Consider the following 26191-nt stretch of genomic DNA (forward strand, 5'->3'; position numbering starts at 1 on the left):
GTAATACAAAGTCAATAAATAGTTTTCCACTATTCATTATGTTGTCATTCACTGAAGTCACAGTTTTTTTATTAGTTGTTTGGTGGTCCATCTGAAAACATTTCCGTTGTTAATTCGATTTTAGACCTCAAAAAGCGGTGTGTTTGAGGGCCTGTGGTGCAGTCAGGAGTCTGCTGTAGGTGGGCGGGCGTCGTGTCCTCAGAGATCGAGTCAGATTCATCGCTCGCTCCCGCCCAACTCGTCCAAATATGGTCACTTCATGCCATTCATGGTAGATTGCTGCTCGACGGCGGCACAAGATACCTATTAAAAAGATACCTATTGACTACATTATTATTGTGTACATCAATCTGCTCACAAACACATCTGTTTTGCCTCCAGAGAAGCGTTTTTGTTTCCTACTACGTGGCAAATCTGCCTTTATACTAGCAATCTGTTGAAGTACAAGCAAACATAGCTCTTATAGAAAACTGGAAATTACACTCTGATTGGTTTATTTCATGTCACGGCCAAAACACACCCATAATTAATTAAGAGCCCTTGAACCTTGTGCTAATTTGCATTCAATTTACCCACCGTTAAACTAGCAGAGGTTGGTTGGCACTTGCACCATGTGCTGTTGCTATTTTAGATTATTAAAATGTAGCCCTAAATATATTTTTATGTGTGAAACTTATAACGCGGAACCACAATCTTTTCTTAATATCCTGAAATACCAGCCCAGTATCCCCTGAAATGACATTTATATGTGACAGTTCTGCAGTCCCATGATTTATGTTCAATACCAGCATTAGGTACCAAAGCAGGAAGCTGTGTGCCTTTTTATTTAGCATGGCAGGAAGTTTGAGTGTGGAAGCTGTGGGGATTGTGTGGCGTGTTGCAGGCGGTCAAAGTGACATACTGTCCCAGTAAAACAGTGGATTTCGTTTAAAAAAAAAAATATATATATATAATCTCACGCTTTCCCACATTAACCAAGTTTAAGCTGCCAATCTTGGTAGAACCAGGATATCTATCCCTGAAGAGCCACAGCTTAACGAAACTATCGTTACCATGTGTGAATAAGGTTCATTATTCTGATGGCATATCCCATAAAAAGACCAAAAAACAATAATAAAACGATCGAATCAACAAGTCTTGCTGCTTTTAGTCCCCAACAAATGCGACATTTTCTTCTGTTTGTGTAACGAAAACTATAGTGACACGACAATATTATTATTATTATTATTTGATATTATTTGCTGATGGATTTTGGGGCTGAGTGCCCCACAGACAGGCTGGAACAAAAAGCACAGACAAGTGACAGACAAATTTATTGCAAATATTGGTCTTGTCAGGGGATTTGTTGAGAACAAAAATAAAGATGATCATAAGCCTTATCTTTTTAATATCTCAAAAAAACGTATCCACAACTCGGGCTTTAACATAACCTGGGAGAAAATCTACAGCCAAGTTCTAATGTGTGTTTTCATCACGACTGTACATAAGACACATGTAGTCAAGAATTAAAGATAAAAGGCAAAGAATCACACTGTGCTGCTGTTTTTATATTGTGGAATCTTTTCATGTTGTTAAAAGACAAAACAGCAGTGTGATGAAAAGATTAAATCTTTTCCAGATGCCTTTTTTTTGTTGTTGACATTTTCCTGCTGTTGGACACTTCGTCACATCACACAAAGCTGTAGAAAAGGGGTGTCTGCGTTGTTTTGGTGCATGCGGCCCCCCGAGGTTTTTGATTAAACAGGAGTTGGACTTTTTCCGTTGTTGTGTGCAGTGTTGTGTCTGGCAGAATCTGGGAACAACTCAATACCCATATGACACCATCCCATCTGTATGGCGTGGTGTTGACAGAAGGAAGAATAAAAGGGGGACACATAGCAGCCAATAGCGAGGACAAAACTAAGTTCAGAGTTGTTTGAAAGACCTCAGCCTGGAGTTACTGTCGAATAATAATGATTGCACTCACGCGCGAGGTGACATGAGGACAGATACACGAGGGTCAATCAACTTCCAAGACTGGAACTTTGGTCGCACATAAAGTTATGCGAATGGAGCACGTTTAAGCTGAGGAAATATTGGAAGCCATGTTGCGTGATCAACAGCAGCACCTGGCATGTGCGCACTTCACCGAGGACACGTCACATTTTGTGTCCAACTCGGGGAAACGGAGACTCTTGAAATGTTTCAGAAAGCCTCCAGTAATGAAGCAATGAGCTGGACGGGGAGTTTAAGACCAAAGTGGGAAGGAATTTTCATTCTTTTTGGGGTCTCCCCCGTCTGAAATAATCAAGCCTCTCTAATCTGCTTTCCCGACCTCATGAGGTCACGATGTCGTCCTGGACTCTGTAGACATTACTTCAGTTTCAAACATTCTGGGGGATAACATTAGCTGGACCGGGCCGGTACGAACTTACAGATGGATTGGCCAGATACTTTTACGCTTGTCACTACGTCTCTCTTCCATCGAGTTCTGTCAATAAACAATCGCTGTTTTCCCACCCGAGGGGGTCTCTTTTGACTTCTTCACGGCAACACCACAAAAAAGGCACATCACACATTCATGTATCTTGTAAAACAAGCAGCCACATTAAGTGGTTCACTCCAACCAGCATATAGTTCTGTAAAACAGACACTATATTGAATCACATGTTCTTTCCTAAATTCACTCTCCCCCTGTTGGGAGACTCGCGAAAAACAATCAGACACCCTGAAGAATTCTCCCCCCTAACAAACAACTAAAATCTAAATTGGACTCCTTCTCGGTGTGCAGAAGAGAACATCGTGGTTGTCTCTCCTCGCAGAGCGAATCGCGCTCCCAGTTTGTAAAAAATAAAACTAGGAAAAACCCTCCTTTTCCCCTGGATATAGAGAATGAAAACAAAGCTGACAGCCGGCTTCTCCCAGATCCCCTCCACAGTCCATTCCCTCCACAGCGGCTCATTTGTTGCTCCAGTGTTAGGACATCCACTGATAGCGGAGCATGGCCACTTCATTAGCTCACCTCCGTCTGCGTATATGTGAGTGCGCTCACGTGGGCCTCGACGGGCCTCGTTCTGTCGCCCACACCTGCTCGCCCCGAAGTACCCTAGGATACTGTAGGAGCGTGTTCATTTGCATATTTCCATGCCAGGTTATACATAACATTTTTTTTAAAAAAAAGCCAATGGCAGCTCTCAGCGGCGGTGTCTCCTCACATTTTAGGGACCCCCGAGGGCACCTTTAATAAAGGCTCTATCCCTTATAGTCAGAGGCTTCCGCCGCGGTGGTGTCTTGTATATTTTTAAGCTCCTTTATTATGTTTTATGTGTATGGCTGTATTCCCATATGCTACATTCAGGCGGCCACATGGACCAAATAAATAAAATTAACTGTCAAAAATTTATGTGGTGTGTTGATACAGCTTTTTAAAAAGCTCATCTACAGCAGCGCCAATTCCCCCAATAATTAGTGTCTCCACAAAACTTCCACTCTAAATAAGAAGTCCTTCTTGATAAACACATCATATGGGGTTGTTGTCATTGCAACATTATCTGCAAATGTGTTGGGAGAGTTGTGAAACTATCTCAGTCGATGTGTTTATAGGCAGATTTGCGAGTTTGTGCAGTACGTAGACTCATTTTGAAATATGCGTGTGAAGATTTACAGTTGTGTGAAGATCCGTAATATGTACACAAAACTGTCGATTCAAATCCGATGTTCAGTATGTGCACTCAGACATGGAGCTTCATGAAAGTTGCGACGATGCCAGCGAGCAAACGCTCCGGATTTGAAGCCGGAGTCGGGGAGGTCTGTTATCGTAAACTCGGCAGGCAACATACAGTGAATCTACAAGATTTCTAAGGTGAAAGCGTAAAAATAAAGTTGTGGGCACTGACCGAAAGAACACGTTCAGAGACTGAAAGGAAAACTGCAGAGTTGGGTGTGAGCAAAACATTTCACCTTAAACATTCATTTCACCAATTTGCGCATATAGACAATTGAAGTAGAGCAGCTGTGTGAATGATTCCATTCACTGGCCACAACTACAGATAGAGTGAAAACAGACTCGGCCATAAAGAGACACCATTTTTTTTTTCTCCACGACTGTTCAACTCCTCTGTGAACAAAAACTGCCAGAGAACAATGTTTGTGCGATGCTAAACTTCTACAAATAGTTTTAAGCCTTCAAATTTTGAGCTCAACAACTTTTGTCTTGTAGAAAGACGACGAACCCCTGCCAGCTGCCTCGCCGACAATACCCGGATCAAAGCATCAGCTGATGCCCTAAACTGTAAACAGAACAATATAAACATGTAAATTGTGTTTCACGGCGGCTCTTCGCTCCACCCAGGAGGCCGCTGCACTGTAAAACCCAAGCCATGCAGCAGCAATGCCTCTTACTGTTGACATCACTCCGCCTCTTCTTAAATGACACACTGCGGATTTGGAGGCAAAGAAGTTTTATTATTGCCACCCGAGCATCCCCGACGCCTCGAATCTTGCGTCACATTAAAAATTTATCCAGCAGGCTTTCTGTGTGGATAATAAAAAGATAGACACACACACACACACACACACACACACACACACTAAATCTAAAGGCCTGTCTCTTTTCCACCGTGTTGTTAGCGACATCGTAACACTTTGGCTGTTTTTTTAATGCGCTTGTTGACGTTGTTTACGTTTGTTACTACCTCACGACTGTACACAGGACCGTTAGATGGTCGGGAGGTCAAACGCAGATTTTTGTGTCTGTTTGCAGATGGTTTTAATTCAAAGACTGTTATTGGGAGAAAACTAAAAAGTGTGTGTGTGTGTGTGTGTGTGTGTGTGTCTGCTCTGGCACAATAGCTCAATAAATAAAAGTAGTTTCTTTTCTATAATCAGGAGAATGACTGTTTTTTTATATTTACACCTGGAAACTTCTGGCCTCTTTTATCTGCAGTGGTTATCTATTTTGTTCTTGCATATGTTCTGTGTGTGTGTGTGTGTGTGTGTGTGTGTGTGTGTGTGTGTGTGTGTGTGTCTGTGTGTCTGTGTGTGTGTGTGTGTGTGTGTCTGTCTGTCTGTGTGTGTGTGTGCGAGCGTGAGCGTGAGTAGGCAGACTCTTCTGATTATCCCACTGTCCACTGCTTGTCGGGGACCACTTTGTGACCGTTGCCGTGGGCGACCAGATGGCTAATTGAGCACTCTGTCATGTCACCTCCCTTCGCTGGGGACTGAGCCAATCAGCACAGGCCAGACTTCTCAACTGCCGCCCCCACAGACATCACACAGTCCCATCTTGACAGAGTCCAGCTTTAGGGGCCCAGAGGGATTGTTTAGAAGGCTCACAGAGAGAGAGCCTTGTTACAAGTGATACAGCATCAAACCACTGGCTTATTTACATTCTGTCAACCTGAGTGCTTGGAGGAGTGTGTGTGTGTGTGTGTGTGTGTTAGACACTTCTCTGCAGTTTAATGGTGAAAATCGATGTCAGGTTCCATATATTTACGACGCTGCTATTGGCAGACAACGTCCGCTGTGTTAGATTCACAGCTAGATTACAGATGTTGCTAACTAACTTGGCTCTGCATCCCTTGGCAGCACATCAAAAATATATTGCACTTGTTACAAATAGCCATAAGCACATAAAAAAATGCCTGCGTGGTGCCAGAAAGGTTGTTGTTTATTGGATTGCTGAATGCTACGAGCTAGATTGCGAATGGACAAAGAGTGATGGTGCATTTTTTTTAAGGGTTCATTTTACTTTAAAGGAGCAGTGTGTAGGATTTAGTGGCATCTGGTGGTGAGGTTGTAGATGGCAACCAAACTCGAATGGCCCTCTCTCGAAACAAGTGTTTGGTTTGTCCCATAAAAGTGGATGTAGCTTCCGGGTCTGAAATATGAGGCCAATGTAAAAGTGCCATGAAGTGCAACACCACCGAGGGCCACCAGGGGTTGGCTCCAAAAAGCCTTCGGCTCCATAAACTTCCATTGAACTTTGCTAATGCAATACAAAAATAAATAAAACATTTTTTATTGTTATTTTGGTGTTGTTAGCTAAAGTCACTCCTTTTCATTAGTTTTATTGCGCCCCATCTAAAAATAATACCGCCACTGATTATAAATTAGGCCTCAAAAAGTTGTATTTTGGGCGCCTGTCTGTTTGATTGACAGGCCTGTTGTCTCGTCAGGTTTCCGCTATCGGTGGGATGGACGCATTGTTGCTGGCTGAGTCAGATCGTCCACATGCCAAATATGGTCACTTCCTGCTCCAAACTTTTCTGAACTGGCAACAAGGCAGTTCACAAACTAGTGGTTGACGTCACTATTGGTGGCCGCTTGGTGATGTTTCTGGGAAACTTAATGAAACTAAGCCGTCATTAATACACCCATGCTGTCCCTGAAAAGACGAGTCAAAATGTCTGCCACGAAAGGAATCCAAAGATACAAAGGGTTCATTTAAAGGTAATGAAAACATGATTCTTCGTTAGAGGTGATTATACACTAATGAAAACATAATCATGATTATTATTTTCAACCTCTGCCAGTAGATCCCCTTTAATCCTGCACACTGGTCCTTTAATCCTTACAGTTCTCATTCATAATTAGTAAGTTGGCAGTTTTAGGCTAATTAAAAGTGGGGATGCTTTAAAAACTAATGCCAAGAAAAGTTTTAATTACTGAGAATCTAATGTTCTCAAGTGCCTGAAACTTGTGCACAGGATTGTACAACAGCACAATAAGAGAGTCATCACATGCAGGAAATTATATTAATTGAAGTATGTTTAGTAATATTATTAAAAATATGAGTAGAAATTGTTACAGCTTCGTACACATCAAATTCGTTAACGTTGATGCTGATTAATGTAATAGCAAAGAACTGTAGTATTTCTGTCTTCTCAACAGTTCATCACAGCTCTAAACCTAAAGATCTAATTTATAACTTGAGTAACTTGAAAAGTGGATCACATAAAACGTGGGATTCGAAAGTATTTGATAAGTATGGACTTGATGCATGAAATTCCTACCGAATTTGGATTCGAGGAAATACTATTTAACCCTCAAACCCAACAAATGAGCATAAAGCAGTCTGACTGCCAACTTGTAGTCTTTGACGTCAGCCTAAAACAGCTGCGATAATACAAAGATGTTCCAGGATTAAACATTGCGGGATGAAAGCTGTCTGGTGTGGTTGACGAATTTATACGATCCTGCAATATAAATTGTCCTAATTGGAGTTTTAAGTCAAAGTAATCGACTCTCAAGAATTTAAATTTATGGAGATGGATTTATAATTTCAACTGTACTTTTTAGATGGTTGTAAAAGTTCCCCATAATGGCCTTTAATTTCACGTTATCATCGTTTTAGAATATGAGGCTTTAAACCACATCCATTTGGTTCATTTTCCAGAATAATAGCGCCATTTATTAATTCTTTACTGTAAAGCAAAGATTATTATTGCACATGTGAACACTATTAATGAGTTTGACATAATGAGTCCACACATAGAGCAAAGACATATTCAGAATTAGCTGTCTTCGTAAATTAACTGATCCCCCCCCCCCCCCCCCCCCATTCTCCGTGGAGTGATACGTGGACCTGAGATGAGGCGTCAGCAAACGGTGGAAATGTCACTTCAATTAAAAGTGGTTTCAATTAAAGTTATTTTACCTTGCTTGATGATGGAGCTTGGAGGTAGTGAAGATAAAATCTTTAAGATATTGCGAAGACTCTGGCAGAAAATTGAACCCCTAGAATTGAAGCTAATTGAATTTGAGGATGATAAGGTTGAATGTGAGACCGAGAGGAGAGGAGGGAAATGAGCGAGGAGGACTTCTAATTTACATGGACAAAGATGAAGCAAGGACAGAGTGTAAAACCCAGTTTGGACAGATACGGTACATGCAGGCCTGAGCCTCTCAGAATACCTTATCTTTGACTTTGCCACCGAGTGACCATGTGACAAAGTCATGACTAAATAAACAGCAGCTTGTATAATCATACTGTTCTGCTTTATTGATGCCCACAGGAAAATACTCTCCACGAGGAGGTCAGAGCAGAGGTTCAAGAGCAGCAATCATGAAGCTGATGGGGCTTCAGTGTCTTGCTTAAGGGTACTTCAGTAGTTTGAAAGCGTACATAATGCAGGTCCAGGAATCCGTGTTTTCAGGCCGAAGGACAGTCTTTTCAGTCATGTGAATAACTGTGGAAGAAAAAGCTCAGATCACATCTGGCGTTCGTGCCATCTTAATCAAAAAACATTTTCACTTTTCAAATCCGAAAATCCAGCATTATGGGATGTCGGCTGGGGATTTGACACTCGATGGAAGCTGGACACCTTTAGGGATAAATTCTACATGCATATGGCAGTAATACAGATGAATGCAAACTTGATTCATTGATTTATTACCAATTATGTGCTGATTAAATAATCTCATTGCTATTCATCTTTATTGTATGAACGTAATTGATTGTTTGAATAAATCTGAGCATTTTAATATACATATAACGAGTTTTGCTTTTGTAATGTTGTAATAACAGTGAAATAGACTCAACATCTTTGGCCCATAGATTATTTTGAATCTGATTTTGCCTATTGTAATATGTTTTAATAGAGCATAACTGACACTGGATTTTCGGGGCCGATATGGAAATAAGGAAGTCCAAAATTAAACTACTAAATCTAAATGACCTAAAGCTTTTTTCTTTGCATTATGTTCTGTTAAAAAGAACATTTCAATATCAGTGCATATCGGACAACATACACGCTGATCGGACAATATTGGCTGATAAAATCAGTTAGGCTCTAATATTCATATTATACTTTAATACTTTGGCATGATTATGAAATAGATTGCATCCTCCATGGTGTCATAAAATGTGTTTATATTTGGCTTGGTGAACCACCGCAGAAACCCCCGAGATACCTGGTTTCCCGTGAATCCGGCTGGAATCCACTGAGGGTTAAAGATAGAAACGAATTATTTAAAGATATTACAGCTGCAGGTGAAAGTGAGATGGTGACGCTGCCACCATTACATTCTTTGGGAAAAACCCATTTCCTCGCTGATCTTCCTGTGTCTCCCTCCCTCCGGTAGATTTCCCTCGACTGGAGCCGTGGTCGGAGAGCGCCTCCCCGTCCGACGCTTCCCTCTTCATGGACGGATTCCTCTACATCTCTACATCTGGCCCTGCCAGGGCCACGTTGGATCGGCGCGGAAGAGACGGTGAGCGTAAATGCCGTTTTGCGAGCCCCCCTCCTCTCTCCCTCCCCCCTCCCTCCCGGGCAAGGCCAATCAATCCATCAATCCATTTGCAAGCAATTTAAACTGCGTGTTTGTCAGAGGTCCACTCCACTAAAGCGCTGATCGATCAATCAGTGTCAGTCTGTCAGCTGTCAAACTGCCAATCGTTTAATCCGTACAGCAAACAGTCCAGTCAAAACGATCAATGAAACTGTCTTTCAAATGTGTTCCGCGTCGGTCCTGCGGGACTTCTTGTCTGAGAGGAGTACGTTAGACGACCCAGCGGTGAACGCTCTGCGGAGGCACGAGGCTCACGGGGGTCAGTCGACAGAAAAAAAATTATCAAATGCAAGAACAACTCCTTTCTAAACATACTTTAGACGCCTCCTCCAAAACTTCTTCCTTTGTCTTCGAAGGCAGTTTGAAACTTTTAATCAGGCTTTATTTCCCACCCAAACTCCTCAGCTGCTGGTGCTGCTGCACCTCCTGCTCTGCAATGGTCCCACTCCTCCAAACAGCTGCAGCGTTCCTGGGGGCCCGCGGGTAATTAGGAGAAGGAGCCAGCTTTGGGGTACTGCCTCCGGGGGATGAGGGTTACTGGGATAATGGAGGAGTGAGTTGAGGGGGATGGCGGAGAAACGCTACCTGCCACCGGATTAAGTCTCCAACTCTGTTTCCATCACTCGGCTCACGCTCCGCTCTCATTGGCGGTCGTACGAACCGGCTCATGAGCACGACTGAAGTCTGGGAAATTGCCCCTTAAGAGGAGATGGGAGAAAAATTCATCTCGTGGAAATCTCATTTTCGGAACAAATGAAATTAATTTTCACTTCATTTGTTAAAGGATAATTCCAAATGTTTTGCGTGTATATCTCGGCTCTTCATTTGATCGTTTTTGGCCATTATTTACTGTATATTGGGTTTGATAAAATTGTACTCACTGGGAACATTGGGATCTCAACAGAATAACGATGGGTTAAGAAACCTGAAACAAGTTTGACATTTTCAAACACTAACCTCTCGCATAATGTCAAAAAAACCATAGAAACTGTTATTTGCAGTTCCTGGTAAATAGTCCCGTGAACTTTACGTCCCGTCGGTGCGCCGTGCTACAATCCTGTGAGACGGCTGATTGGACGGATCAGAAAGGCCCGGGAGCACACAAAGACGTTTTTGGTTACCTGGTAAGCGATTCACTATGTTTACCAGCTGTTTGTTCTTGTGCTAGCAGGTAGGAAACAGGGTTTGGTCAGAGTGTTTTTGCTGTAAACGGCCTGCTTTGCCTGAAAATGCTACGAGAGCCATGGGACTCAACCAAAACAGCGAAGTTTCAGAACCAAAACGCTTCGGAGAGTTGAGGGTATATTCCACGGTAATTTCAGCCAGTGTGATATAAATGATTCATTAGAGCAGCTTTAAGTAAGCATTCTTAGCTTCTAAAAGAAACAGACCTGTTTGTGTATAAACCCTGTCGGAGAGACAGCATGTGATTTGTTCCTCCTCCTACAGTAAATATTTGAAATGGCGTGATGCTTACAGGTGTCCATTTTGTTGAGGGCCATTCAAGTGAGCGTTGTGCATTTTGTACTGCTCACAGACACCACGCCCACCCGAGGCAGTCTCCCTTCACATAAGTGCTCGTAATATTTCGGCCGATAAATACCTTGTTATTTCATCTATTATGGAGAGCCGTACGAGTTTGGCTTTTGTGCTTTAATGGCGCTTTAACTGCAGCTGCAGCTGCTGAAAAATTCAGAGGGGTCGGGTTTAAAAACTCAATGTGCTCCAACTTCTTCAATCACAAGGAAGCGCTGTCAGGACTTTGTGAGCACGGAGGGATGAGGTATTTTTGAATGTACTCCAGGATGCCTTTCGCTTCCAGGCTAATGGTTTGATGGTCTATAGATGTGCCCAAGTTCTTAATAATTCATGGTTGTGCTGAGGGCTTAATAAAAGCACTCTGCCACAGTGTCTTAAACTTCACCTTTTTTTCTATTTTTTTTTTTTTTTACTTTGGTCTGGAGACGACATCCAATCGGCTTTTGTGCTTCATCTAACTAAATTCAGAGTATGACGTAAATTAATTTGGCAAGCAATTCTGGTAATGGCTTTGACAGAGGCGGCGGCATGGAGGATCGTTGTGCCGGTCCTTTGAAATGGAATAAAATATCATCCTATTTAGCATTTACGAGCAACGTGTTCGGTCTCGTAAGAACTGAATTAGAATGAGAAAACAAGTTGTCCTTGTTGCTAAAAATTTGTCAAGCTGTTTGTTGCTGCTGCACTTTATTTACTTGTTTCCTGTCGTGCGTTGTGCTCCTCTCCGTATCGGGTTTATACAGTTGATTCCCGCACAAATGAAGTCTGACTCATGCTTCTCCTACATGTACGAGTGTGTACTCTCTTTGTGTGTCTGTGTGTGTTGGTGCCGGTCTTGTGGAGGACAGTAGGCAGTCACTGTCTGGGATGGTGAGTGGCAGCGGGGAAATGGTCGCCCTAATTTCTGATTAGTTTTGTCTTTTCCTCATCAGCGGCCGCTCGGCTTTGGCCCGGCAACGTAACCGCCAGAGAGAGAGAGGAGGGAGGGAGGGAGGGAGGAGGGGGGAGGGTGTGGATGGACGAGAGAGAAAGAGAGAGAGAGAGAGAGAAGGAAGCAGAATAATGTTAACTCGTTTATTGAGGACACAAATCTGAGGCCATATGAACAATTCAATGAGTTGCAGTCAGGTTTTTGGACAATGAACCAAATCTTCTTCATGGTTTGTATTTAAAAAATGAGTTGTCAGCAAATGTTAAATTTTTCAAGTGGTCACATCTACGCTCTTCTGTTTTATAGTTTAAGAGGAGGACACAAAGCCTATAAAAACAATTTGACTTCATCTAATATTCGGCTTGGAGTGTTTTTGTTGATACTGTGCTCTTGCCTGCCTAAATGAATGAGTAGTGCTGCTGCTCCAGCCAGAAATACATGGCAGATAGTGGTTTTTTTATTTTTTTTACTTTATCTTATGCCATATCTGTCCATTCCTCCCTGTAATGAAGTGGGCTGTAATTCTGGCACAGACAGATCGTTCAGATCCCTTCAGTTTCTCGATTTCCATTTCTAGCCCCCCTGACAAGCTGTCCAGCAGATGTCTTCATCACAGATATTTTAGGCTGATGGCAAGATAGGCAGAAGATTGGTGGACGGGGTAGAGGTGGGAGAGTGAGCGAAGGGAAGAGGGTGATGCGGTGGAAAAGGGGCACAGCCTGCTATTTCGATGGATGCTGAAATGGGTGTCTGTGCGACGGCGATAAAAAAAAAAAAAGAAGAAGAAGTTTAGGGGGACATTGGGTGAATCTGGCGGAGTGCAGCTAGAAATAAAGCTTGATACACAATCAGAGTCAAAACTTTTTAAATAAACATGTTCTACAACTCGGTCCGTTCAGTCGATGCACAATACGACGGTGTAATTGCTCCATTGATGACTTGATCTGTCTCATCAACCTGCTCATCTTGCAAACTTGGAGCATTCAGCTCATTTTACCAATTGGTGAAAAGCAAAAGGAGTTGAGGGGAGAGAAAAACGGAACAAACAAAAAAACACAGCTGAAAAAGCGAGAGAGGAGGTTCCTCATTGTAGATTTGGAGGCTTTTCTGCAAATGGAAAAACAAGCCAGGCGGGGAGCTCTCGGTGTACAAGCTAATTGGCCCAATTTGAGCTGGTGGAGGAACGTACCGCGGTTGGCTTCCGCGAGCGTCGTCTCTGGCGGCTGGTTGGACTCCCGTGGAGAGCGGCTGGGCCACGGGGCCGTCGCTGTGTGTGGGGGAACAGCTGGCAATGGACGCAGCTGCTTGATTGTAAATCAAGCACCATTGTTCCCACTATTGCACTGGTGCTAGTGGTGTCCCACTCGCTAAGGAAACGCCGATCCCCAAACAAAGAAGCGAGAGAGGATGCTCGTGATTGGGTAATGTGCGGAGTTTTGATGAAACCAGTTTCCTGGTGGAATATCTTCGAGCCATCCAAAGGAGCGTTCACTGCTGCGTCAGGAAGCAACTTGTGCCACAGATTTCAACATAGCTGAAGAATTCAAGTGAATCAGACTCGTTGCAGCTCTTCCACATTCACACCAGCAGTAGATGTGGTAATGGAGGCGTCGCACCTGTTGTCTATTCGCTGTCTTGAGACATCGATCTTCCTTCCTGCTGCTGTCTTTTTCTTAATCTGCCAAAATCCCTGACATGTCCATTCACAATTGACAAAATCAGGAACTCCATTTGTCAAATATTTTGTCTCGCTGCACCTTTTGGCTTCTCGTCTTTTCCCTCCCCTCCGTCTTTTGAGGCAAATTACGGCCCGAGCATCTGTGCGTGGTTGTGGTGGTGCCGGCCATTATTAGGATAATTCTTCAAAAAACGGATTATACGAGAAGGGACCCCGTCCATGTGTCCACACTGTCTGGACCCACGGTCCCACAGCAATTTGCTTCCAGGATTCACAGTGGACCTTTTAGTGTCTTTGTCCTTGGAGTGGCACGGAGAGGAAATTAAAACCGCTTTCTCCGTGTGCTCGATGTGGATGGAAAAGTTCGTCGGACGTTGTCTGTTCAAGGAGACGAGATGGAGATGCCACGTAGGCCAACTTCAGAATAAGATCTAATCATATTTCTAATGTCCCTTCATTTACATATTTCTAGGTCTTCACCCATTGGGACTTGACGTGACGTAACCTCGACCGGAGGTTCACAGCCTTTATGGCCCTCGAGACAAACCGATGTCTTGTCACTGGGTGTCGGGCGTCCACTGGTTGATTGTTTCTTCATGATTATTGTTTTATTTGAATCATTTTTAGAGGCCTCATGAGCTAAGAGTACCTTTTGCTTTAATTGGCGCCACTTGGCAGCTACCTGCCAACTACGACTCCTCTTCATAATATAACATATATATATATATATATATATATATAGATGATATATATACAATTTGGGAACCGCTGCCGTACACGTTAGCTGTCTCCACAGTAGCACTTTACTTCAGCTCCCTAAAAACAACCCCAGGAAACCATTAGTTAGCGAAATACTGTGTCATAGTACATTTTAAATGATCAACGAAATTGCAGGTTTTTAGCAGCTCGTGATAGAAACTGACTTCGGTTAGAAAATCAAGTGTGCCTCTTCAGAAAATGATTGTGTGGAGGTTTCACACGGTACAACGGAGACTAATCGGTTATTACCCAATTTGAGGAAGGACAACAGCATTACTGAGAAATGGAGCACAAAACAAGAACTTAACTCTCCTTTGCTGTGCGAATGATGGACATGACATTTTCTGCAAAACCTCGTATTTGAAACAAAAAGTGCTTCACAATCTTTTCCATCACCAAGACGACACTGTGTCCAGTCAGAGACTGGATTGGTAATGGCTTTAAATACCAAAGTCTATCTCGGTCTATCCCACACATACGTGAAAAAACAACAACCTCGCTCAGTTTCAAACACAGGCGATGAATCTTCAGCTGCTCGAATGTTTTTTTGTTTTTTTTTCTTGAATTGAAGTGGGGTCAGAGGGACAGTATTTTTTTAAATGCCACAGTAAACATCATTTTTGCGGTTTTATGGCTGTTTGCCGAATCCCGTCTAAATTGTTTCTTTTAAAAAAAAACAGAAACGAACCAACAGAAAACACAAAGGAGAGTCAGATAGAACCATAAAGAGAGGCAGTGCAAGGGTGAAAAGAGCAAAACTGACATCCTCCTTTCCCATGCTTATCACATCTTTTTTCTTTTAACAGCCAGTTGTAGACACTTCCTTTTTATTGGAACTATATCTGTTCCTTCAGAAACATCACACAGTTGGCAGAGGAATGCAACATTAGCATATTCATGAGATGAATACAGTGGAAACTTTGGAGTCGCAAGCGACAGGGGGTGTTGGGTGGGATGCTGCTGTGTGTGTGTGTGTGTGTGTGTGTGTGTGCGTGTGCGCGCGTGCGTGTGTTTGTTGCGGAACAAAAAAAACAGATGGCACGGTGACTTTGAAAATCCAAAATTAGGTAGGTTTTCATGAACTTCATGCTCATTGGCTATGTAAATTGCACAGTCAGACAGTCATGAAAGACAATGTTGTGTGTTTTCCAGCTTTTCCACCGAGATCATGTTTGTTGATTGAAATCTGCTCGGTACTTGGAGTCTCTTAACAGTTTTAATTTTGTGTGTGTGTGTGTGTGTGTGTGTGTGTGTGTGTGTGTGTGTGTGTGTGTGTGTGTGTGCGCCCTCCCGTACTGTATATATTTACTGAAAAGTGACATCCCGTCGTCTCTTCACACGAGTTGGTCTGATTAGAATCGTAAAGTTTCCAGGCTGACTCGAATCTGTCGTTCAACAGATAAATGTTGTCCTCCCGCATGCCAAAACATCTTTAGATAATTTGGGAACGCTGCCAGTCCCACTTTGGACTCCACTTTCACTAATTAACCCACGGATGCTCTTTTTTTCTTTACGGTTTAATTTTGGGAGGATTTTGGCTTGAAATTCTGGCCTTCAGGTGCCGGTGTTGTCTTTACATCTGATTGGTTTGGCTTTGGATAAAAACAAAAAATTCGGTTTACGACTTCAGTGCGCTCTGAAGAAAAAGAAGAAAAGCTCACTCCTCAGTGTGAGAGAGACCTATGACACTGCCACATGTGTGAAAGTGTCTTATCTCTGAACTTTTAAACGATTTCTCGGTAGCGCTGTCTCAGCTCGCAGAAAGTCATTAGCTGTGTTAAATAGGGTTGGAGTCGGGCTAATTGTTCACAAACCAATCTCTCAAATTGCAGCCTCTAATTAATTGCTGTTTTCTGACTCTCCAAATAATAGCCAGTTTGTTCAATTTTATCAGCATGTACATGTGTGGTTCTGCTGAAGTAATCCAATAAAGGCACTCGACATATTGAGGGGCGCATCGGGAACAAGAGCGACGTCTTGTGTGAAGTTAGCGCGTTGGCGTTATTGGACAGAGGAGGCCGTCTCTTGTGTCCAACTACGTAATGCTTCAAGTGAGAGTCTGGAAATGTCTCCTTCAGCCTAATGTCAGCCAAAGTTAACAAACCGCGCGTTGCAATGACGTACGATGACGCAGCACAAAAATGGGTTCCCTCATATGTAGTCTAAGTGGGCCTCTTTACCATTTTAATTGTTAGGATCATTGGTAATAAAGTCTTTTAAATGCATTTAGGAAAGTTCAGCCCTTGTTTGTTTGTTTTTTTAACATATTGTATTAAGTTTTTCCAACACTATTTTCAATCTTTCTTAGGTTCACTACCTTTAACTGTCCTTTTCGTAGCCTAATCAGCTGGTCTTTGTTTGTCCTACCTATCGGGATGCCAGGTCGGCAAAAGTGTTTGTGATAAATGGCTGATTTTGTTGTTAAAGCTGTATGTCCGTTGAAGTGACTGTTCTCGGGACAGCGCGTTTCTAGCGTGTGGATGATTGTGTTCCAGACATGGCGCGCCGTTGGTGCACGTTGGAGGGCGGCTTCCTGAGTTACTACGACAGCGAGCGAAGCCCTTCAGCCATCGGCAGGGTGGACGTCTCCGAAGTGGTCAGCCTGGCCGTCAGCAACACGGAGACCATGACCGGAGTTGGGTACGAACGCACACACACAACCAGCAGTTAGGGAAAATGAGTTGTTTATTAAAAACACAAACTGTTGAAGCATCAGAAACAACTTTTTCGGAGCTTTTTAGGTGTCCAAGCACCAAGCAGTGCCGAGGCCCTGTCGTATTCATACGCTTCTTTATTCCTATTCATGCTCGTGTTCGTATTCGTGTCCGTTTTTGTATTCGCGTCCATGTTCTTATTCGTATTCGTGTTCGAGTCCATGTTCGTATTCGTTTTTGTGTTCGTATTTGTATTCGTTTTTGTGTCCACGTTCGTATTTGTATTCGTATTTGTGTCTGTATTCGTATTCATGTTCGTGTCTGTTTTTGTAATTGTGTTCTTATTCGTGTTCGAGTCCGTGTTTGTATTCGTTTTTGTGTCCGTGTTCGTATTTGTATTCGTTTTTGTGTCCACGTTCGTATTTGTATTCGTTTTTGTGTCCCTGTTCGTATTTGTATTCGTTTTTGTGTCCACGTTCGTATTTGTATTCATTTTTGTGTCCCTGTTCGTATTTGTATTCGTTTTTGTGTCCACGTTCGTATTTGTATTCGTTTTTGTGTCCGAGTTCGTATTTGTATTCGTTTTTGTGTCCACGTTCGTATTTGTATTCGTTTTTGTGTCCCCGTTCGTATTTGTATTCGTTTTTGTGTCCGTGTTCGTATTTGTATTCGTTTTTGTGTCCACGTTCGTATTTGTATTCGTTTTTGTGTCCACGTTCGTATTTGTATTCGTTTTTGTGTCCACGTTCGTATTTGTATTCGTATTTGTGTCCACGTTCGTATTTGTATTCGTATTTGTGTCCACGTTCGTATTTGTATTCGTATTTGTGTCTGTGTTCTTATTCGTGTTTGTATTCATATTCATATTCATATTTGTGTCCATGTTCTTATTCATATTAGTTTTTGTGTCCACGTTGGTATTTGTATTCGTATTTGTGTCTGTATTCGTATTCATGGTCGTGTTTGTGTCCATATTCTTATTCTTATTCGTGTTCAAGTCCGTGTTTGTATTCGCATTCATATTCGTGTCCATGTTCGTATTTGTATTAGTTTTGTGTCCACGTTCGTATTTGTATTAGTTTTGTGTCCACGTTCGTATTTGTATTAGTTTTTGTGTCCATGTTCGTATTTGTATTCGTATTTGTGTCTGTGTTCTTATTCGTGTTCGTATTCGTATTCGTGTTCGTGTTTGTATTCGTATTCATATTCATATTTGTGTCCATGTTCTTATTTGTATTAGTTTTTGTGTCCATGTTCTTATTTGTATTAGTTTTTGTGTCCACGTTCGTATTTGTATTAGTTTTTGTGTCCCTGTTCGTATTTGTATTAGTTTTTGTGTCCACGTTCGTATTTGTATTAGTTTTAGTGTCCGTGTTCGTATTTGTATTAGTTTTTGTGTCCATGTTAGTATTTGTATTCGTATTTGTGTCTGTATTCGTATTCATGGTCGTGTTTGTGTCCATATTCTTATTCATGTTCATGTTCGTGTCTGTTTTTGTAATTGTGTTCTTATTCGTGTTCGTATTCGTATTCGTGTTCGAGTCCGTGTTTGTATTAGTTTTTCGTATTCGTGTCTGTGTTTGTGTTCGTATTCATATTCGTGTCCATGTTCTTATTCGTATTCGTGTTCGAGTCCGTGTTTGTATTCGTGTTTGTATTCGTGTCCATGTTCTTGTTCGTGTCCGTGTTTGTATTATTCACTGGGGTCTCAACGGTCAGTGGTGCAAAGGTGAACTTTGAAAAGAAGCTGGTGACCCTGCCAAGTGTCTTGTAAAATGCAATGACACATGCCAACCATGAGGGGGCGCTGTAGTAAAGGCCAACACGTTTTGTCGAAAAGCTCCTAAACCCTAAACCGCTTGTCACACATTCAAGTGCTTTAGGCCACGCCCATTTCTTCCCATTATTGCTTTTTTGCGCTAAAACGTTTTCGAACTCGTATTTAGTTTTTCATTTGAGTTCATGGAACAGATTTTGAAACTACATTGTCCACCAAAAGATTTCAAGAATCAAATTCCTTACTATAGAAAATATAAAAATATTTCGAATCACTAAAATCAGATTTAATATGAGTTGAGCACACATAGAAAGTACATATAGAAAGTACACATAGATAGTACATATAGAAAGTACACATAGATAGCACATATAGAAAGTACACATAGATAGCACATATAGAAAGTACACACAGACAGTACATGTACAAAGTACACACAGACAGTACATATACAAAGTACACACAGACAGTACATGTACAAAGTACACCTACGCCATTAAAACCTGTTTGAAATGCTTCATTTGCATCTCCTCCACTAAATCATAGATGTTGTGATGTTGAAGCTGCTTTGAAGACACAAACACAAAAAACCTCTCATGATTTATTTTCTTTTATTGGCTGAAATTACAATTTACTGCACTTGTAATTCATATATTACAGAGCTTCAACCTGGCTTGACATAAACACACACACACACACACGTGCATGTAAACACAGGCTTCTCTGTTATTTCTTCTCCCTCGTCATATTGCTCATTAACATAACCTTAGCTTGAGCATTATTTAACAGAAGCATCAGGGCTTTATAGCTGCGATATTTCCTGTTTACTCCGGCGGAGATGCGGCCGAGCGCTGCAGCTTTAACTGCCGCTTCCTGTGTTGCCCCCCCCACCACCACCACCACCACCACCCACCCACCCCCACCCCCACCCCCTCCTGAATCACTTTTCCTCACTTTTCCTCCGTCAAGATTATGATTCAGTTAAAAAGTTGCTCCCTCTGACAACAAACTTTTTCTTTATTTTCTTCTGGAAGTGGTACAAACACACAAAGAAGAAGCAGATGTCTCCATCCTTTCCCTGCTCACGCATTTCACACTCCCACTGCATCGAGTGTGTGTGTGTGTGTGTGTGTGTGTGTGTGTGTGTGTGTGTGTGTGTGTGTGTGTGTGTGTGCGTGTCTGCGTGCACTACAGCTCCCGAGCAAGAAGTCTGATAATGGTTCATGATTAAAGCATAAGCCAAGTCCCTAATGATAGCAGCAGATGTTATGAAGAGCGAATAATGTTTTTATTTGTAAATGTTATTTATACAGCCATTAGAAACACATCTGGCCGACTGAAACTGTGAACTGTGACACACACGAGCAGCCGCGACGGGTCACGGCGACAATATTTCGCGCCCGCAAAAGCGACGACGTCTCAGTTACAGGTCGCGGCGTCGCCAACGGGAAACGCCATCACTCCTCCGTCGCCGGCGCGTCTCGCCAGACTGAACTCCGCCTCGCTCCCTCTCACTTCTGCAACTCCCGGCGTTCCCAGCGTGGCTGAGGACGTCTCACCTCTCCGCTGTCTGCCGCTCATGAATATTAACGTATGCAGATGACACGCTCCCACCAGCAGCCTATCGCCGCGCCGCAGGAGGCCAGAGGTGTCGTTTCCATTTAGAAAAAAAAATGCAATGAGAGAATGTTGGATGGTGATAAATTTAAGTTTTTTTTTTCTTTTCTTTTAAATATATATTTCCAAGTTAATTCTGACCTTCAAATTTCGCTTAAAGCCTCTGAAACAAACCACCGTTCTGCTCCTTTACCGGCTTTTCTTTTTTCCTCTTTTTGGCTGCAACATTTCAATCTTTTTTACCATCCTGTCCACACACACACACACACACACACACACACACACACACACACACACACACACACCAACAAAAATAGCTGTTTTTAAAGACTTTCAGAGGCACTTAGGTGCCAACTTTGTCAGTGATATATATATATATATATATGTAAGAAGACTGGGGAATTACGACTTTTCCAGAGCACTCAAAATCCTTAAGGAGAAAATAAAAAGCTCCAGAAATACATGGAGATAACTTTGCGCATGTTTAAACCACAGCTGAATCATGTGCGGCACACAAGGACACATGTCTGGAAACTGAAAATGACCATTATGCAAAGTTTACTCGGTAATAACAAATAAAAAAAAACAACCTACTTTTCCAACAGATATTGTATTTACCGTATTTATGTTAGCAACAGTTAAAGGAATATAAAGGATATTTACAAACTAAGTCTGACTGAAGTAACTTGGTTTTGCCAGCTTTAGTGCAGAAATCTGATGGAATATTTCTGAATATTACATCACAGTAGTTTTTTTTTTTTCCATCTCGGTACAGGTGAGCTGTGTGGTGACACTGTGGTAGACTGAAATGAAAGATTACTGCTCCTCTCTGATGCAAAGTAATTCAACTGAAACTCAAGTGAAACAAAAAAAAAGAAATGTTTTAAAGAAGTGATTTTTGATGGATCATTACAGATCTGTTACTGTCTTACTGTCACACGTGATTTGGCATTTATTTTATTAGCAGATGAATAGTATCCTGACTTTCTGTAAAGTCCATTTTGGATGAGTTAAAGATGACGCGTCGGTGTTTCTGCTGTTGTGCTGATTTGTCTTTGTGGGTTGTCCATTATGACCGTGTTTTTCATTTTAATTAAACGTATTAACACCTAACAATTGCAGTTCATCGACAAACTGCTGTGCGGCGTAATGCGAGTCATTTTATTCAACTCATCTGAAAGCTTCAGTCAGAATAGTTCTGGATTTTATGGTGTGCAGACATCAAATACTCCCTTTTTCGTCGGTCGGTTAAACGTAGCTGCGTCGTGTCATCGTTTTCTTAACCATGAAAAGACTCTGAACAAAAACGTATTATCGAGACATAAAAATCTCCGAGTGGGCAGCTGAAAGCTTCCAGGAAGAGCGTTCGACCTCCCACCCAAGTTCACGTTGCGCACACACGATGAATCACATCACCAGGGTCACTTCATAATGCTCTCCTCCACTCTGAGAGCAAATTATCATTAAGAGGTAAATTAATATACACAAATGGTTATGAATACATGATTAGCATATTAATAGTGATAAAGCATAAGCCCATTACTGAGTTAACTTTCACAGTCCTGACGGACTTTTGTTGTTTGTCAACCGAACTACGCCGGCCGAAATCCCAACTCGAGGCTTCGTAACGGCCGTTTGTGAACCGCCGGGTGGCGTTGCCGTCGGTAACTCAAATCTCCTTCCTCCGATCTCGTGCTCTCCTGCACGTCTTTTACTTCAACACCTCCCTCTCCTCTCCTCTCCTCTCCTCTCCTCTCCTCTCCTCTCCTCTCCTCTCCTCTCCTCTCCTCTCCTCTCCTCTCCTCTCGCCGAGCCACTTCCCTCCCTCTGGGACTCTCATGATGCAGCGCTCATCTCTCATACCTCCTTCCCTCTCCCTCTGGGACGCCCTCTAGCACACCTGCCGGCGTGGAGGAGGAAGAGGCGGAGGAGGAGGAGGAGGAGGAAGAAGAGGAGGAAGAAGAGGAGGAGGAGGAGTGATGGCGGGGTCATGCGAGGGCAAGCAAACACCCATGTCTCGCCTGTTCCCTGGACACGTGTGAGAAAGAGAGTGACTCAGCGCTGCCGTACCCCCCCCCCCCCCCATCAACCCATCTCCCCCCCCCTGACACGCCACCTTAAACACCCGTCGCTGCAGCATTTAGAGCCGCCCTCGCTGCGGCGCCCCGACAGAAAGGCAGCGTGTGCTCACCATTAAGGCAGCGACCCTCTAACCTGCGCAGCGACGCGGAGGCGGGAACGACCGGACGAGAGACACCTGCAAAGATTAATAGCTGCCTTCTTTTTTTTTTTTGCTTCCGACAGCGGTGTGGAAGTGCGTGCGTGCCCCTCTGTTTCTTTTGAAGGATTATGTATTTAGTGTGTACATAACTTCACGCGGACACATCTGAATGTCCCTTCACGATCGGCCGATACGCATCGGTGAAGGCATATTCTGAATATTATTACATATAATATAATACGTAAACGCCCGCCAACCTGACTGCACAACAGGACCTGTCAATCAAACAGACACGCCCCAAAATATAATGCTCTTTGAGGCCTAATACCTCAGACGGGGTTATTTTGGGACAAACCTTTAGTTTACGACACCAACAAAGTGGAGTCTATGAAACTTTTTTTTTTTTTTTTTTTTGGCACTCTTGTAGTTTATGGCCTTTCTGCATCGGTCTCACATGTCAGACCTGGAAGTTCTCTCCACTTTAACATACGATCTACGACAAAACCACCAACAAATAATGAATATTAACCTTCAATGATGGCTGCATTCTATCTAGATGATAAGATTATTATGCAGTATAAGTTTTTTCCTCTGTGAAAACGTAGATAGTTTCCTCTACATGTGTGTGAATATTTTCGTGTGTGTGTGTGTGTGTGTGTGTGTGTGTGTGTGTGTGTGTGTGGCAGGGCTGTGTTTACCGTGGAGCTGTACATGCAGACGGAGCGAGTGCTGATTGTCGGAGCTGAAACACAGGAAACGCAACACGATTGGATCCAGGCACTAACAAAGGTGACACACTTTGCACAACACACACACACACACACACACACACACACACACACACACACACACACTGTCCTCTGTTCGCCCCACGATGCTGCCTGTGCTTCTTCCAGGGAGTCGAGTGGTCCTGCTATCTCTTCCCCCACACGCTGACAGGATCTTGTAATAACACCCGACATGAATATGTCCCCTGTTCATCTCTTTTCTGTGTTTGGTCTCAGTCAGAGATCGTGGGAGGTACAGCAGCATTAGTCCATATGTCTCTCCATCTGCACCACGAAGCTCTTCCAGACTTACGTGTTTCAATTAGAAACACAGAACGGCGGGCCAAGAAGATTTATCCGTCTCGAAGAAGGCGGCACACGTTCTGTTCTTACTGACGTGCTTTCTTTTACACGACGTGGGAAAAAGAAGTTTCGCATTGTCAACTGTAAAAGTTCTCAATTCACGAGTTGTTCCTTTTTCCATTTTCCTCTCCGACTCGCAGTGCTTCGTCCCGTCTAAAGTCGAGGGTCTGGTGCGCCGAGACGGCGAACTGATTGGCAGACTGCAGTACAAAGAAGGCCACGACCTGTACCACTGGAGGACGGGCTGGTTCGTGCTGGCAGGATCCGCTCTGCACTTCAGCTCGGGAGACGAGGAGGAAGTCCTTCAGCTCAAACGGCTCCAGGAGCTCAGTAAGCTCGGCAACTTTATTTCCTGTTTATTTTTCGGCTCGTCGCTGGGCGTCGTCGTGCTGGGAGCTCAGCGACGTCGCAACTGCAGGCAGCTCTCAGATAATACGTTATTGGTGTTTTATTAGTGGTGGAATAACGAAGTAATATTTACTGTTGTGGCCCGGATATAAGATAAACTCACCTTTTACCGTGTGACATAAACACTTTATCAGAATCATCCTTTTGGGGAGCTTTGCTTTGTTTAATAGCCCCTCAAAGCTTTTATTTTGAAAGAGCAAATCATCAACACTTGTTTGGCTTCTTTCTCCAGCAACAAATATAACAAAATACATTTACAAAACTACTGTACTTACTCCTACTTTATAGATTCTGAAAACACAATAGTTAACAAAAGATTTTGTTCTATGTGAAAAATACCGGTTTTTTTTATATATTGTTGCAAACGGAGTTCAAATATGTTTTCAATATTTATTTTGTTCCTGTAAACTTACTGAGGCCAAATGCAGGTGGAAATCACACACTTGTCTTGCACATTTGAGTTTGTACATATTTGAAGTGCAATAACTGTCTTATTTATGAATAAGTAAGAAACACTCTGTCACTTAAAAAAAAAAAAAATCACGCCCGATCAAAAGATTCTGAAAAAAAACATTCAAATTCAGATTCAAAACACATTACGTGACCCTGCGGGTTCAGGCTTCCTCAACACTTTTATGGCACTAAAAGCACCATAAACGGATATGAATAAACATGCTTCGTTAACAACATGCAGCCCGCAACAAAATTCATATTACAACATTAAAAGTGAACGCATGCTGTTGTGAAGACGAGGGTCCGGTCGGTGCTCAGTCATTTCACTGCTTCCCGCTGAGCTCAAACTGAGCTGGGCCTTGATTCACTTCTTTCATTAAAATAAACATAAAAAAAAGTTCTTTAGTATACTTCAAGTCTAAACCGCCACAGTTTACATGAGCAAACGGCATTTTAAATAACTTCTCTTGAGCTTCAAATAGGCAATAAATCACTTTTTTTTTTTTTTTTTTTTTTTTAAATCTAAGAGCCTAAAACAAGCGTAGTGTCAGCGGTCAACCGCATTAACTTCCTAATGAATGTGCTGTGACTTGTAGCTTTTTAATATTCACTATATTTTCATATACTCTCAGTAACCCCCCCCCCCCCCCCCCCCCCAAAAAAAAAAAAAAAACTACCAATCCATAACAGTCTCTTACTGCCTGCATTTATAACTTCTTAATGATGTCAGAGGATGCGTGCAAGCGACCGGTGTCAGAAGACATTTGGGCTTCTCACACCATTACACATTTCAGCTGGATCTCTGCGCGAACCGGCGAGTTTACTCTTCCGTTATATAAAAGAAGAAAATCCTGCTTGCAGGGGACTCGACCAGAGCGAAGAAGTGTACGAGAAGATGAGGTCAGTGAAGGTCAAATATTACATCATGCATTGACGAGCTTCCCCAAAGCCGCTCACGAAATCTGGTCCGAAAACATTATTTGAGGAGGAGTCATGTGGTGTGCTTTGCTTTCGCCGTGATGCATAATAATCCCAGTGTGAGGGTGCCATGTTCCCACAGCCCGCTTACAGGAATTTTGCCAACATGTCCACATTTCTGGCAAACAGGCGTTACATAAAGGACAGCCAGTCGAGGGGAAGCTGCCAGCCGGGACGCAAGGCTCAAAAGTTCACACACACTTTGGCAGATAATAAAGATTTTGGAACATTTCAATTGATTGCGCCAAGTGTGATGTGCGAACAGAAGGAGGGGAGAATCAATGGATCTTTTTAATCCACTTACAGCTCGACATGGATCAAATCGCGCAAAGTGCCGCCCCATCTTCTCACCTGGGGCGGGATAAAGAACTGCAGCGGTGCTCATTTTTATTCCCGGCTTTCTCAAACCATATTTGTCACAGCCGGGGAGCCGCTAGCGCCAGAAGGGGACTGTGTTTTGTCAGGGGATGGAAGGTTCTGGAGCATTGAAAGGGATCCCTTTAGGATTCAGTCTGTGAGATGGGATTAACTGTTATTTTCTCCACAGTGACACCACCACATGAAAAGGTGCCCCTGTGTAGAGCCGAGGGATTAAATAAAATACACTTTTCAATTAAAATCACGACATGTTTCCAACATGCTTCACGTCAGACTGCGTCAGGAGTTCAGGGAGTCTGACATCATCTGTTCCTGTTTTTTTTATTCAGCCTCAGGCCGCCGCAGCTTTAATCATTTCAGTCACTTCTAAAACGTGCTCAATGCTGTAAAACACAAAC

At 42.8% G+C, this 26191-nt stretch overlaps 1 protein-coding gene across 3 annotated transcripts in view; it reads left to right on the plus strand.

Annotated features, from left to right (window-relative positions):
• arap2 (ArfGAP with RhoGAP domain, ankyrin repeat and PH domain 2) overlaps positions 1–26191 on the plus strand; it is a 120409-nt gene that overhangs the window by 67659 nt on the left and 26559 nt on the right. For all 3 annotated transcript variants that reach the window (XM_069169958.1, XM_069169957.1, XM_069169959.1), the window contains 4 exons: positions 9064–9192; positions 16673–16817; positions 23133–23235; positions 23717–23906. In XM_069169958.1, coding sequence (XP_069026059.1) covers positions 9064–9192; positions 16673–16817; positions 23133–23235; positions 23717–23906 — 567 coding nt within the window. The remainder of the gene's footprint in view (positions 1–9063; positions 9193–16672; positions 16818–23132; positions 23236–23716; positions 23907–26191) is intronic.

Source organism: Embiotoca jacksoni, unplaced genomic scaffold, assembly GCF_022577435.1.
Source record: "Embiotoca jacksoni isolate LCO1_2020_lvr unplaced genomic scaffold, fEmbJac1.0.p SCAF_47, whole genome shotgun sequence".
NCBI classification, from domain to species: domain Eukaryota; kingdom Metazoa; phylum Chordata; class Actinopteri; family Embiotocidae; genus Embiotoca; species Embiotoca jacksoni.